General features: G+C 38.9%; 1 protein-coding gene across 1 annotated transcript; it reads right to left on the minus strand.

The window, feature by feature from the left end:
• Positions 1–623: 623 nt before the first annotated feature.
• On the minus strand, positions 624–13703 carry CZH5orf34 (chromosome Z C5orf34 homolog). Its single transcript, XM_062018574.1, is given in 13 exon segments — positions 624–820; positions 3084–3124; positions 3924–4016; positions 4741–4826; positions 5825–5995; positions 6297–6366; positions 6608–6699; positions 7516–7639; positions 8946–9041; positions 9645–9749; positions 9751–10289; positions 13275–13364; positions 13509–13703. Coding segments are annotated over 13 exon segments (1899 nt in total).
• Between the last annotated feature and the right edge of the window lie 1960 nt (positions 13704–15663).

Here is a 15663-nt window from a genome sequence, read left to right on the forward strand (position 1 = left end):
CAGCCGCCTGTCCCTTCCCCTCCCCGCCCGAGCGAGGTGGGCGGGGCTGTGCGAAGCGCTTTTCTAGGCATATGAAAAACAAGGCTTGGGTGATCACAAAAGGACTAACCAAAGCGCTAGAAGAGAAACCAAGGCTAAAAGGCTAGGATTTTATCAGGAAAGAGACAGACCGTGCACCAGCCGTAGCTGCAGATTCTTCAAAGAAATATTTATGACAAAACCGTAGGTTAGGATGCAGTTACGAAACTTTTTGTTCAACATTGAGTTAGTGTACGCTTCTGAATAAAAACACATTCTTAGCAGTTAAAACTGCTTACCCCTACTAGAGTCACTGGAGCAGGCAGTTAACTAAGTTGCACCATCAACAGCGTAAGATTCTAACAGAAATTCACACACTTAAAAGCCCCCGTATACAGTGCGGACAGGCAAGAAGAACCTGTGCAAGTAACAGAATACAGCTGTAGAAAGAAAACTGTGGTATTATAACAGCAACTGATAAGACGTTGCTGGTCTGCTGTGGTATTACACTGACAGGTCACCACTCTGCCTTCAGCCTTCTTTCCTCAGAGCTGTTACACCTCCTGCAAAGATACTGCACGCAGGCCTTTGCACATTATGAGGCTTCACTTTACTGAAGCTGCAAGCAGAGACTCGATATCCTGAATTACTTTAGAAGTTTTTTCCAAAGCCTCACATCCTCCACTGATTTCTTCCGTCTCACTCTTTCTTTCTGTTTTTCTGACAGTAATACCAGACAGACTGGGTTTTGCACTATATGTCCTTTCCAGAATATTGCTATTATCCAATAAAATTAGTGTTACTTTGTTAAGAAAAAAAAAAGGTCTAACTCTTCTTCCTAGTGAGAAAAATACTTCCCTGTATTTTTATTCATCATTCCACACTGCAAAGTCATAGCATGAGAATTACATAAAGCTAAAAAATAAGGAAGTGTATTACTTTATATGTCTACAACATTTATAGAAAATATCTTTAACCAAGACTTCGATTTATACAAAACCTACTTTAAAAAGGAATCTATGTGATGTCACACTGTACAGTTGTTCTGGTTTCGCAAAGAGCAGCTTTTGGCTTAGTAACAAGGGGAGCGGGTTGCAGTGAAGACCCGGTAAAGAGTTTGCGGACTCTCCCCCGGCTCCTGGGTTCACACCCACCTCTGGCCCGGCTGGGCCAATCTGGCGCCTCTGCCATCACTATTTAGGGGACGGGAATTCGGAATGCGAGGGGGCAGGTGTAGGAGTGATACAAGATGGAGGCGACCACGCGGACCCTTCAGCCAGAGAAGGAGGAAGGAAGGAGAAGCGATAGACCAGAGACCCCACTGCAAGCCGTAGCGAGAATGCAAGCTGTGCCCCTGCAACCTATGGAGATCCATGGCAGGACCGAGAGTTACCAGCAGCTCCATGTGAGTGAGCCCGGACGGGCGAGGGACTGTGTGGGGAGACGGCCATGGCCCAGGCCGTGTTGGAGAGCCTGCAGGCCGCAGAGCAGCCCCACACGAGAGGCAGAGAGGAGCTGCAGCCTTTGGGATAAGTGCGCGTCGGAGCAGCCCGTGCAGGGCTGCCGTGTGTGTGTGTTACCCCACGGACTTGCAGGGAGGACTGGTGTGGAGTTCACCCGTCCTGAGGAGGGACAAACAGCAGAAGCTATCAGGAACAGACTAACTGAAACCCCCACTGCCTGCCCCCCCGAACTGTTCAGGAGGGGACAGGGTAAAAACTCCGGGATCAGGGCTCTGAGCCCGGGAAGAGGGGAGGGGTGGCAAGAAGGTGTTCTTAAAAAGGCTGGTTGGACTCTTCATTGATGTATTACTCTGTGTTGTTTCATTTTGGTTATTGACTTGCGGAATCAAACTCTATAACCCAAAGAGTTATAAAGAAGGTATGTTTATTCGGCGCCGGGCGCACGGGGGATCACTCCACCACAAACGTGCCACCCGACTCGGCAACTTGCTTGACTTATATTTGTTACAAAGTTACAAAATCGTATGATGACATTATCCGCCTAGACAAAGACACAACCTGTCCCCGATTTTCACATGTAAATTAGGTCTTTTCTTCCTTTCATTTGCGTGATTTCTCCCGGTGATGGCCAGTGATGGTCTTTGGGGCTTGGGAGATGAAGGCTGATAAGTCCTGAGGCTTTCTCATCCCTGATCTTCAGATATCGATTGGCCCCTCGCAGAACCGGTTTCTGCCCTCAAGGAAGTTGGAGGACCCCGGAGGTATTGTGTGAGGAGATAAGCGTGACCTTTTACAGCTTGTGTGAATTTTGTCCTGTCTGAGAAATAAGCTTTATACTATTGCGATAAGTTAGGATAAGGTTTATTAGCACATGTTATTATAAAGCTCTACATCAGTTATGTTTTGGGTTTTTGGGGGTATGTTTTAGTTGATGTTGCATTAAATTGTTTCTCTGTTTTCTTCCCCAAGCCGAGTGGCCTGGTCTGTTTTGTCCTGAACCTTAAGCAGCAATCAAGCTCTCGCTGCCTTTGAGCAATTCTCAGCCACTTCGGTACTCGAGGCTAATCGTGGTCTTTGTTCCCTGATGGGCCTAAACCACGACTAACGGCATGCACTTTTCATAGCAATAAAATTGAACACTGGCTTAAAAGACAGAGTGGCTTTAAGCACATACAGCATAACACACTTCATAATCAAACAATACTGAGGTTAGCTGATAAATGGAAAGGTATTGTACTGTAACATGAAACCCAAAGGCAACTGTATAACTCCTCTTTCAAGAGCAGACCAGCAGATCAGTGTTAGCAAAACTAATGCAATACTCATTAATGGGCTTTCTGGTTTTGGTGATTTTGGTTCTTTTTGGTTTTGTATACATAGTTTTTGCACATTGTTTTTGTTTCTGGTGCGGTGATGCAGAGGTAGAAAAGATAAATGATAAAAGTGATAAATAAGAAAACAAAACAATAGCTTAAAAATGAAATTTTAAGAAGTGGGTAAGATAATGAAAGAAGGTGAGAACAGAAAGCCTTGGATGATCTAAAATGCAGATGAATAACAGAATACAGAAGTTAAAAAAGCTTATAGCTTTCAAAAGGATACAATTAAATCTCTGCATTTTTTCGAGCTCAGCATCAGCAGACCTGTCCAGGAAAATAAAGATTATTTAACAACTCAGTATCATAAAAGGTTCTCAAATGTATTTTCTACTTCAAATTTTCATTTTTTAACAGCTTCCAGAAATACTAAAAATGCAAATGAAAAAGTTGCTTCATTTTGCTTTTTCATACCACCAGTTAATGGCTGATACATGTCAATCATTTGTGTTTCCAAAAATCAGGACGCTGCTCTAAGAATAGTCTCCTTGCTGTATGTATGTATAATTTTTGTTTCATCAGCTACTGAATCAGTTCTAATTTGAATAACAAGTGTAATCAATTTCAATTAACACATTTTTAATACTCAGCTATGTTTGTTTGGGTTTTTTTTCTTCAGATTGCAGACTTTTTGTCAGTAGCACCTAACAAGAAGGACAAATATATTGGCAAGAGATACAAGTGTAATTTAGCTTTCACAGTACTGTTTTGAACCACTTGTTGTTATTTCTGTTAAAAGACACCTTTCTTCTCTAGTTTCTCCTCACCTTGCAAGAATTTATCTCTGTAACATTAATCCTCTTTCGGCAAAATCATCGTAATTCTCGTTTTTAAGTAAGGCAGGCAGAAGTGCAACAAAAATAAAAGCTTCACCTAAAAGTCTACTTACCTCACATTTTAAACACTGAAAGACAGATATGAAACCACACTAAATAAATGGACATAAAATTTTCATTTTTGACCATCAGGAAATGCAGTCTGTGAAATTCACAGATTACAGGCTTTTAGACTGTGATTTTCAACAGTGTTTGTAGTCAATTATTTAGGACTGTATAAAGATGAATACCAATTTCCTTCATTTCCAGAGTATGCAGTATATCCAGGAATCTCCTTCCTTTCATTCAAACTTTCGCACCATTCTATTGCTGTTCTGATATATCTGTGTTAACAAGGAGATTCACAAAAAAACCACTTAGATGAGAAATGCACTACATTAATTCAAGAAAGAAAAAAAAAAAGAATGCATTAAGCAATACACCTGGGTCTGAAAAAAAAAGCCATGACTCAAAATCTAACTTCTCCTGTAAGCCTCCTTGCTGTTTTTTGATCCCCACTTTTTGTCTGGAATCTCCTTAATTTTTAATTATAGAAATATATCTGCAATTACAGAAAATTGTAAAAAATCTGTGCAGTTTGTAATGAATAGTGTACAAGTGTTAATTTTTGTTTGCTATTATCCGCGTGCTAAAATGCAGCACAGTAAGCTTGTGACGATTTCCATAATGAGGCTCTCATTAGAGCAAGCAGACTTGAGAAAGCAATCTGCAGGCAGAGGTCAATAGCTGTAATAAAGTAAAACTGGATGAAGTGCTGTCCAGCCCTAAACAAGACAAAGAGGTTTTTTTTTCTTATCCACTGATGTGACAAGATGCAGCTCTGGTTATTTTCAAAAAAACATATTACTGTAACAATTGTAATGAAGTGACAGCACACAGTGGTCCAGTGTCATACAGGTTCTGACCCTTTGCTAGATGCAAGATATCACTTTTAGTATTAAGTATTTCACTCCGCCCCTGCAATACATTTTCAGTAAATACCATTTCTTCATATGAAATGATTTATCCAGAATTCTTTTATATTTAGCTTTAAATTGTTTAAGTTACCTTTCATAGATTCCAGGATGACTTATTTGTTTTAGCTGCTGTACCCCATCAGGAGTAGTTAACTTACACCAGCCTACATCATTTACCTTACAAGAAAAAAGAAAAAAAAGAAGTGTTAGTTTTCCACTGCAATCTGAAGAAAAAAAACCCAAACAAACAAGTACAATATGCTAATTTAAGAATTCATTATCTATGAAGATTCCACTTCAAACACCTTGGTTTTGCCAAGGACACAGTTTGGTATAGTCTGCTGTGACAAACGCAGGGGATAGAAGAAAGAACATGTGGTATGGTCCCAGCACTTGTTTTGTGCTATTAAAGAAAAAAAATATTTCTGAAACTGCAAAGAAGTGTTTCTGAACCTGTGGAAATTACAGTTCTTCTTTTATCGTGAGAGAGTATACAGATTTTGAGATAGCTTGCATCAGGAGCTTATGCTGTAGATTTTGACACACTGACTATGATATTTAAATTGCTTATAATAGTGACCTCCTCAGACACTTCAACATCTGTTTTTGTGTATTGTCATCTTAGGGTAATAAGCAAAGACACAGAAGCCAGAAGTCTCAGCAGTCAGCCTTCAGTCCCACACTCACATCATTTTCTCCATAGGGCCATTTTGCAAAAATCAGCATGATCTTTTTACTTCTCTATTAAGTAGATTTTAAAATGCATTTGGAATACTATATGCACAAGGTTACTTTTTCAGAGTATTTTTTCACTGTTTGCTATATTATAGATAATTTGACATAAAAAAAGCAGTCCCACCTTAGTATCCTTCTTAGAATGATAAAGTTTCATTTGTCCCTTTAGGCATCAGCTACGCACTGAAATATTCCTCCTCCTCATTTATGGTTCAAATACTGGCAATACATGAACAGTGGCACTTGCAAGTAATTCCTATTTTCATTTGTACTACTATCTGTGATTAAGCCACAGCAGCAAACTGCTGTGAGTTAGTAATCTCCAGAACTAGAGCTGGTATTTCATAGCCATTAAAATGTTTTGTTTCCTTGTTAGTTTCCTAGTAACACTTTTTTGTTACAAGTTTTAAGAACAGTCATTCCTCTATCTAATGAGTTACCTGGATCTTACTACAGGAAAAGCTGAAATCCCAGATCATATTCAGGGTCATCCCATCCCAAAAAACAGTATGGGCTTTATGATCCGAGTACATAACAAGTCTTCCCGTGTGGGGAATAACTTTTTCGTACAGCAAAACTGGCAACATCTCTCGTCCACCTGTCTCAGTTATCTAGGAACAAACAAATACATAAAAATCTTGAAGAAAGGTTAATTACATCATTACAGCTGTTTGTATCTCTCCCAGCTTTTCAATTCACTTGTTTTTCCAGACCACGGCCACCTCTATCATGCAACTGCTTTCAGCTTCATAAATATACCTTTACACTGCACAATTTCAATACCTAAACGTATACCTTATGATCTTTAAGGATACACTCACCATTCCTCCCTCTAGATTATACCCTATTCCCTATAGCCGGTATAATCATCCTTAGTAACACTGAAAGATTTATAAATCTTCAGGTACATACCATTTTCCAGCAGCAGAGGGAATAGTTATGAGTTAACGAAAGTTTAATCTTGTAGCAGTATTGAAGTATTCTGAGGAAAAAAAACCCAAACCAAAATATTAAGTATTTTGTACTTAATCTGTCTTCTAACAGGTGTTACCTTTGTTCTGTAAGTTTAGAGATGTCTTCAATGCTAATATAAATTCCTTTTATCTTTATACTTAATGTCATAATAAGTATTACATGTAATTTACATGTAATATTACATGTAATTACATGTAGGTACTGTCCTTTCAAAGTCACAGGAATTAATGTAACAAAGATAGAGTTACTTGTTTGCCTGAGTAATGATGGAGGATATAGAGTATGGATTTCCTGGTATATCAGGAGGTAGGCTTTTTACTGAATACATTTTTTCTTCTCTCTGTAGTAAAGAGCAGAAAGGAGAAGAGTTAGTTACAGATACTGCAGCATGAAACTGTTTAAAAAGCTTGCAAGATTTTAAATTTATGAACTTGCAGAAAGCAACTATAATCACATTTACATTTGTCCCACCACACAGGTAAGTATGTCCTTGGAAAGAAAAAAGTACAGTTGTACCTTTTAAGCCTACTTTGTGGGAAGAAACAATTACGATTTCCATGAACTCAGTATGGACCAAGAACTTCTTTTATCAGAGAATAACTGAGTAGTTACATTTAACTACAAGTTGGAGGCTAAACTGAAGTGGTAATTCTGCTTTAAAAATACAAAGCACTGCATGAGCACCTGAGGAGACCTCCACTTTGAGGAAAGTTCACAACAGACAAACACAGAGAGGGAAAACCAGAACTGAACAGCTGGTCTGTGGCAAAGCCAGAAAACAACATGCATCTTCTAGGTTCTGTCTCCAGATAGTAAAAACTAAAACAATTCCAAATACATGAATACTAAATTCTCATCCAATATATTAAAGACTAAACTCCTCTAAAATTAGTGAGAAATTGTTATGGTAGAACCTTAATGCGGTACGTAGTTGAAATAAATGTTCCAACAAATAACATCTTTCTTATTGTCTCTATATATCCTGAAACGGAATAATCTTACTTCTTATATAATTGAGTGCTCAATTTAGTCATTGTAGGAATTACCAGTATAGGGACTTCACTACAGATTGCATAGCCAAATGTCTCAAAACTAAGAAAAATCCTAGCTTGTAGGAACTCAGAACATATTTCAAAATAATTTTATAGTTTTATACCTTTTTTGATCCTTTTTGGACTGCATAATGTATGAAATAGTTTCCCAATAATGCTTCCTCCGATTTGAAAAATGAGCTATCGCCAGGATAAATTTCTGTGACGTTTGTCCTACCATGGATAAATCTAAGAGAAATAAGAAGACTTTCAACAAGTATTTAAAATACTGTGTCACTAGATAAGCAAAATAAGTTAGTATATTTGAATAAAGCACTAAGCAGAAACACGTTTTCAACACAACTCTCACATGGAAACCTTTTTATTCTTTCACAAACAGTAGAGTGTACCAATTACTTATTTCAACAAAGATTAGCATAATCAGGCTTTTGATCTGTATGTGCATGGTGGGTGGGAGTTAAACAAGCTAAGGAAAGGTTGTTTTGTTTTTTTTTTGTTTTGTGTTGAGGTAAACATCTCACAAGAGCTGCTGAGATGGACCAGAAAATAGAATGACTCTAAAGAGAAAAAATATTTTTTCTTAACGGACCAGCCCTATCTAGTCTAGAGAGACTGTCAGACAGAATGGTTCCTAAACAATCTGAAGGTCTTAATTTCCACAGCAGCTGTGTGGTTTTTGCTAAGATCAATGGTCTTTTACTTCTGATTATATGGTACCTTAGAGCCTAAAGCCCATTTAATGACCCAATTCTGCAACTCTGTGGCTCGAAGGCTGGACTTTGGTAATGGGATTCAGAAGACTAAGTATGGCTACTTACCACACTTCCAAAGCAATGAGACACAGTACTGAAGAGCTGCTAAACATTTTGTTTTCAGATGAAAATTTAGGAAAATTAGGAATTACACTGCAAAAAATGAACACTAGATGGAAAGATTAAAGCTTTAAAAAACGATTAAGCTTTTATCAAAGATATTTAGATGCTTGATAGCATGTGTAGCTTTTTTCAAAATTTATATAACAATTTTGTACGGGCAATTTAAAAAAAAATACTTTTTTTTTTAACCATATGAACAATGCAATTTTTCCAAGAAAATCCACATGTAGCTGTAAGCAGCATGTGAATTATGTAGGTCACCAAGACAAACATTTCTAAAGCATAAAATCTTCATTGTCAAAAGTAGCTATATAAGTAGCAAAGAAACCAAACATCATAACTGTCAGTGAAGCGTGTGGGAGCCCCAGCTGTCCAGTAAACTTTTAAGAAATCAGACAGTCAGATGACTTCTTTAAAAGCCTTAAACACAATTTCAGATCATTTGTTTCAGACATACCCACTTTCAGACTTGAAATTACACTGTACTAGAAAATTTTAAGTCCAATGAACAAACATGAGAAATGAATAGATTCTTACATAAAGATTGTGCACAATTTCTCAAAGAGTGAGAAAGGGACAAAGTTGGAGAGTTCATCTTAAAGATTAATTCATATACAAATGAACTCTTTCAGGGATGAAAAGCACCATCTCCTACATACCTGTAAAAAACACCCTGGCATCATACAATTTGAATTAGCTGAGGGCATGAACGCTTTTCAGTATCTTGATTCTGAAAGAAGTCACAGAAAGTCCACCTGTATAGAATACAATAAAAACTTCAGTAAGTCTGAAGATCATGTGGTTTTGGGGTTTTTTTTGGCCTGGTTTCTGTATCAACAGATGCATAAACATCTGTCCAAAGGAAAAGCAGCCACATATTTTCTGAGTCCTCTGACTTCTTAGTTATCCACACTCTTTACCAAATTAGTTTTATCAAACCTGCAAAGTGTTTTTTTGATAATTTTTAGTGGTGCTGACAAAGAACAGGCCCACCTCAGAAGTATTATCTTCTTAAAAATGAAAAAAAACAAACAAAAACCAAATAATTACAAAAAAACCCAATCAAACCAGCCCCAAACCTGTGCTCTTTTTTCCGTATTCTCTTTTTCATTTACATATTTATACAGCATGTCAGAAAAGAAAATTTATTTTTCTCTGGACTAATTACTATATGTTCATTACAGTAGGAGACAGTATGTTTCACAAATGTCACATTTCAAGAAGATCCTAAAAGAAGTACGGTAATAGTTTTTCTATTTTTCATAAGTAGAATTCAGTTACTTTGCTAGAGGTTGAAGTTCCAGATCGAAGCACTGTAAACACATGTTAACAACTATGAAGTAAACTGCTTAAATTACCTGTGTAAATGTGGGGCTCTGCAGTTGAGTGGTAAAGCTGTAGGTAAACGAGAAACTGTTTCATGTGTTTGGAGGTCTATTAAAGCATCAGCTTCTACAGATGTATGTCTTATTCTCAGATGTCTTCATTACATTCTTAACAGTATGTAAGTTACAGCACATTAGTGCCAAAGACAAAGGGTATTTCCATTCTTCTGGATAGGAGGAAACTGACCAACACTGTGTAACCCAGGCATATTCAGAAGAACAATTTGTGCAGAATAAAGGGACTCCATCTCTCTCTCTTTGGTCCTTTGGTTTGGTTGGTTCTTTGTATTTACCTTCATCACAACCACGTTTATTTTTCTTGTTCTCTGTTATCATATGTTTTGATGAAATTTCTTCAACAGAATTTTTACTTGGCTTTTCATACGGATCTCTGGCTTGATAGTTGCTAGTCTCTTGTGAGGAGCATAAGGATGCTGCAGATGACTGGCTGACTCTGCATAAGAACTCCAGTGTAAATTCCTGCTGCAATACTGACAGGTAAAGGTGAGTATAACCATCTAATGACGAGATTTGCACACTGTCATTGTCGATATATCTTGTTAGATCAGCTGTAGCAGGGTCAGGCCATCTAAATTCTAAGATATCACTAAAAAGAATCTAATACAAGAAAAAAAGGATTGGAATGTGTAGCAAGATAAAAATTACCTCCTTCTCAGAAATTACAAGGGAGGATTTACATGTAAAGGAATTCAGGCCTTCTGCTAGGTGATACTTAGCAAGCAACTTTACTCTGTTTCTATTTGCATACGTGAACTCAAGAGGAAGTAAGACTTCTATCCTTCATATCTACTTCCTCCTGTTTTAATATCCATGCACAAAATAGTAAGGTACATGGCCAACTGACTAGGCATAACTGCCCACAAATAGTAGCTACTTCTGTTTCCAACTGCTTCTTAAGAAACACTGAAGAGAAAGCCTAAATTACCTTGATCATATCAGTTACCAGTGGACTTCATGGAAAGCCAGCATTAAAAGTTCATACAGTAAAGCTCTATGTGTTCAAAAATCTTCTATTTATAGAATTAAAATAAGCCTGTAAAGTGCCGTGGGACAGTGTATATATCTTTCTATTAGAAAAGGAAATTTATTGAAAATGTTTTACAGCTAGGTGGGTAATCTTACTTAATCCTGCAGCACCGTGGATTAAGTTATATAGCTATTGATGGGATGAGGATAAAATATTGATGAAGAATTTAAAATATAATGAAGATGTTAGACTTACAATTTAACATTTGTAATGTCTCAAAAGAAAGTCTCATCTTCCTGCTGTTCTATTCAAGCACAGATTGCTGCTTCAATTAGCAGTTTTGCTCAAGACAAACAAAAAACATTTTCATAGCATATGCCCTTGTTGTACCTCTTCTACAAAAATGAAGCAGCAACAAATTTATCCAGATAAGCACTGCATCTACCTCAAACCCCAGATTAAAGCTTTGCCCAAAAACAAGATACAGATAGAGTTTAGCAAATCCACTAATCACCTTTGGAAACTAGAAACATCCTGTCAAGACAGAGAATGCCTTTCTAGTCATCTGCTGAAATTCTGCCCTAAAATGAGGTATTTTCCTTTGTATTACCCTTATACTTGATTATCACACAGAAAACATCCTTAGTCTGCTTCCAACTGAAGACTCCAGGTAAAGCACCGGATCTCAAATAAATACAGAAATGCAAACCCTCTCAAGGGTTTGATGTGAAGAAAATTTAATAAATATTCACACTTATGTTTTATTTATATTTAATCCCTTTTGTCTTATTTGTCTGATCTTTAATCAGATATGGTTCCACCGTGATAATATTTGGCCCAGCATTGCAAAAGCCTAGAGTCCAATAAAAATGAAAACATGACAGCACCAATTTTTATTAGTAAGGTCGGAAAGTCTGCTGAAGGTAATGGGGGCACTAAAGATGAAAATTTATCATAAAGAATTGCAAAAGGACCCCAAAAAACAAAGATCAAGTGACTGGACAATAAGGCTGCAGATGAGAATTCAGCAGAGACGAATGTCACGTGATATAAAAAGGGCAAAGCAATCCTAACTTTTTATATAAAAGATGATCTCTGAGCTGACTACAACCACCCAGGAGTAACATCTTCATGTTATGACTGTCTGAAACCATACTCTATATTCAGTAGCAGCTTAAAATGTTTGAAAATTCTAGGAGAGGAAGAACAAACAGAAGATAAAACCATACCACAGAACACATTCATGGTTCATCTTAATTCTGAACACTACTTGCAGATCTGAACAGGCTGTACCACTGATGAGACCTACCTTGTCAAGCTGACTATAGAGATGGGGATGGTTCACTTGGGCAAAGCAGAGCTTAAGTAGTACTAGGTTCTTAATTCATGCCTAAGCAAAGTAATTACAAAGTCTAACTACAGAAGGGTTTTTGTACCCAGTGAGCCCAGTGTAAGTTCTGTCACTGTTAGACACTTGCCTGAAAGCCTTAGGCTAACTCTGTCTTACACTACCTGTGCAAGGCCCCAGGCTGGTTCTTGGGGTTGTTATCATCTTGTTATGAAGACCCGCTGAGTGAATTGGAGACTGTAGCTGTTAAATCATTATAATGGGCTATTGAAGTGTGAGAAATAGCAAAGGCCTTGAAAATTTGGGCATTGGGTAAAAAAAGAGGCTACAGAACCACTAACTGATAGTAAAATACTGAAGAAATACAATCCCTAGAGTTAACTTAAAGTACTTGACTCTGGCCTTGGGAAATTTACTTATCATCCTGGAACAGGTAGCCACAGTGGAAGCTCTAAGTTAGAAACTGTCTAGAAATTCATCCATGATCCTGGCCTGGACAGTTGATGGGACAGATGGATGGCTACCCACTCGTGCTAACAACAGACTATCAGCTCTGTGCTGCTGTACCTTGCAGCAAATACACAGTGAGCCTGTTAAGGACTGACTGCTGTTAAGTTTGTAGTTATACGGACTGACAGTGTTTTCACAGTATCACATTAAAATGAAGTGTGTGAATGTTAACATGAACTAAAAGTTTTAAACTTAAATCTGTCTCGTTTATTGGTATCTTAAGATTCCCACTACAGCGTGCACAGACTCGCATGTGTTCAGTGGCAACAGCAAAAGGATGCTGATGAGAAGTAAAGCTCCTAGAAATGGTAAACAGGGTCTCCGGATGGACCTTCAGTCTGACCTGGAGTAGCCATTCTCACAAGGTGACACTGCCCCAGTCCTCTGTGGGAGCCTGACAGCTTCTTGGAAAACACTGTCACCGAGTCTTCCTTAAAAGCCTCCAAGCACACAGAAGTGATGATATATAAACCAGCTTTTTCCATCATATATAAACATGGTTTTAGACTTATTAAAAGTGAAAGAACTAGTGTCTGGCTACAAAGGATATGCATAAATACAGAAAAGGGAGAAACGTTTAAAACTGTTATTTAAAATAGCAGTATTCTAATAAAGTTGACAAATACAGTAGCCAAACCGTACTTTGGAGAACCTCAAGACCTGTACTCACAAAAATGCACATTAAGTTACACAAGCCCACTCTTCCAGACAACTAATGAAGCTTATTTTACGTATGCATCACAGCTGTAACTCTCACCTTTTTTCTTCCTACAGGTATAACACGTGAAGGTAAATACGGGCGAGAAGAAAACTTGTTCCGGAAATCTAGAGCACGTAGAAGTTGTTCCTGTTGAAGTGCGAAGAAAACAAAAAAAACCCCACAACCGTCGAGTTTTTCTGTGCACGACCCCACACGCTGCCGCATGGCACAACCCTCGCGTCCCTCCCGGCCCCGCCTCAGGAAAGCCGCCGACGCGCCCTTGCAGCGTACCCGGCGGGCGCAGACGACGAAGGCCACCCGCTGGCGGGCGGCCTCTGGCGGCTGGAGGGGGTGGGCGGTGGTGGGGCGAGCCGCTTCGTACAGCTACTCGCGGCCGCAAGCAGACAGCAGCAAGCGCGACCCCTCCGTGTAGTGCACCTCCACCGAGTCGTCCCCGTACAGCACCATCAGGCTTTCCGCCGCCATCTCCACGCGGGGCCTAGGCGGGACAGCGGGGAACCGACAGGGAACACCCGCTCTCAGAGATAAGCTGCCCCAGCCCCCGCGACCGCAAGGCGGGAAGGAAGGCAGCGGCGGGGGCGGGGCAGCATGCCCCCCACCCCTCTCCCCTCGGAAGCGCAGGCATGCCTTTGGGGCACTCACATTGTAATCCTGCTAGCAGCCAACGGGTAGAAAGTGGGGCCTTTTTTATAGACACGTTTGTAAACCAAGCTGAATGGAAATACGTGGGTCTTTTAACTGTAATTTTTTCCTAAAATCTGCTGGAAGGCCTCGACTGCAGGAAAAAAACCCCTCTTTACCTGTGACTGCCTCTTTTAGGATCTGCCTTGTTCAGTAGGTGCCTTGATACAGAGCACAGGCTACCTGCTGAACTGCTCCAGCAGCACCAGCAAGCTCCTCCCTCCTGCCTCCCTACACTGCATCGTGACAGCAGCTATGCAGAAGGGTGTTAATTTCTTGCCTCCCCACCCAAGCAGCTGTGGAAAACCAGGAGGAGGCTTAAGGGATGTAACTGAGAAGGCAGAAGGCCAATATATAACATATGCCAAAGACAAATTACTTACTGATAAATCTGCAACTTCTGCTTTACATCCATGCATCCACAGGGCAGGGAAAGCTAGCAGGTAGCCATGTACTTAGAACTGGATTACAGAAGCCCTAGCTGAGCAGATTAATTTCCTGAAGGCCAAATGAAACATTAGTTGCCTCTCTGGAAGATATTTACATTCTTCTCTCCCTCCCCCCAATATTTACAGTGTAATCAATGTGAGTTTAATGTGAGTTTACAGTTGTGACAATTATAAATTTATGATTAAAGCACTAAGCAAATGTAGTCCTAGATCCTTTGCTACTTGAGCCACAGTGGATTGTATAGTCTCATACAGCTGTAATGACCATCCCTTACCTATGGAGGTACAGGTTTACCAGATCAGTAGGCAATAATATCAGAACTGTGTTCAGTATAAGTTTCCATTCCATACAACTATTTTCTCAGCAAAGCAGAGAGTATATCTACATCTCGTCAAGTGGCTGCAGACACAAACCATGCATCAAAATAAATGTGTTTCTATTTGCAATACCTTTTAAAGTTAACATTATTCTGCATAGTACCTACTTGAAGCACTTTTCAATGTATGTAGTATGTGAATTATGAATCCTTTATTATTTTTATTTATGGTAGATACATTTTATCTGGCTGGCAACTTCACTGCTATGGTCAGAACCCTCAGCGCAGGAACTGTGGAAGTAGGTCATGAAGTGGTGAATCAGCAATTCACAGCTTCACAAACAGTGCAGTATAATCCATGACTTTTGTCCAGAATGTCATTTACTGTTCTTTTGTCAACTACTAGGATCCACAGGCATAAACTGGATGATCAGAACTAGTCAGAACTGGTTATTGCAGTTAGAAGTTGCAAACTTGAGCTATCAGTAATTGACTGAGTTCCGTGCAGTAGGAAGGAAAGAAGAAATAGGAAGTACTGTCCCAGAGAGAGAGAAAAAAAGACTATTAAAATTCAGACTGTCACTAATTGTAATTAAAAAAAAATTAATAATCCCAGCTATGCATAATTTGTGACACCTGATGTTGCCGAATCAGTTTTGCTTCTTTCTATACTGCTACAATTAAGTCCAACATTTAAAAACCCCATTACCATTTGTTTTCCTACCAAAAAAAGAAGAGGCCAGTAGCAAGAAGTTCTTAGGGGATTTGAAAGAAATTGAGAAAAAGCTGACTTAATTTCTGAATATGTAATTTTCATTAAAAAGCAAAGCACATACAAAGCAGTACCTCCTGCAGCCCAATTTGAAATTAATTTAAGCAAAGTGTGATTTTTCAAATACTAACCATTTTTGTTAAATAACAATTGTTAATACTGGGAAATACTGTGTATACTTTTTCTAATATGTGGAGCTCGGTCAT

The sequence above is a fragment of the Colius striatus genome, chromosome Z (genome assembly GCF_028858725.1).
Source record: "Colius striatus isolate bColStr4 chromosome Z, bColStr4.1.hap1, whole genome shotgun sequence".
In the NCBI taxonomy this organism is placed as follows: Eukaryota; Metazoa; Chordata; class Aves; order Coliiformes; family Coliidae; genus Colius; species Colius striatus.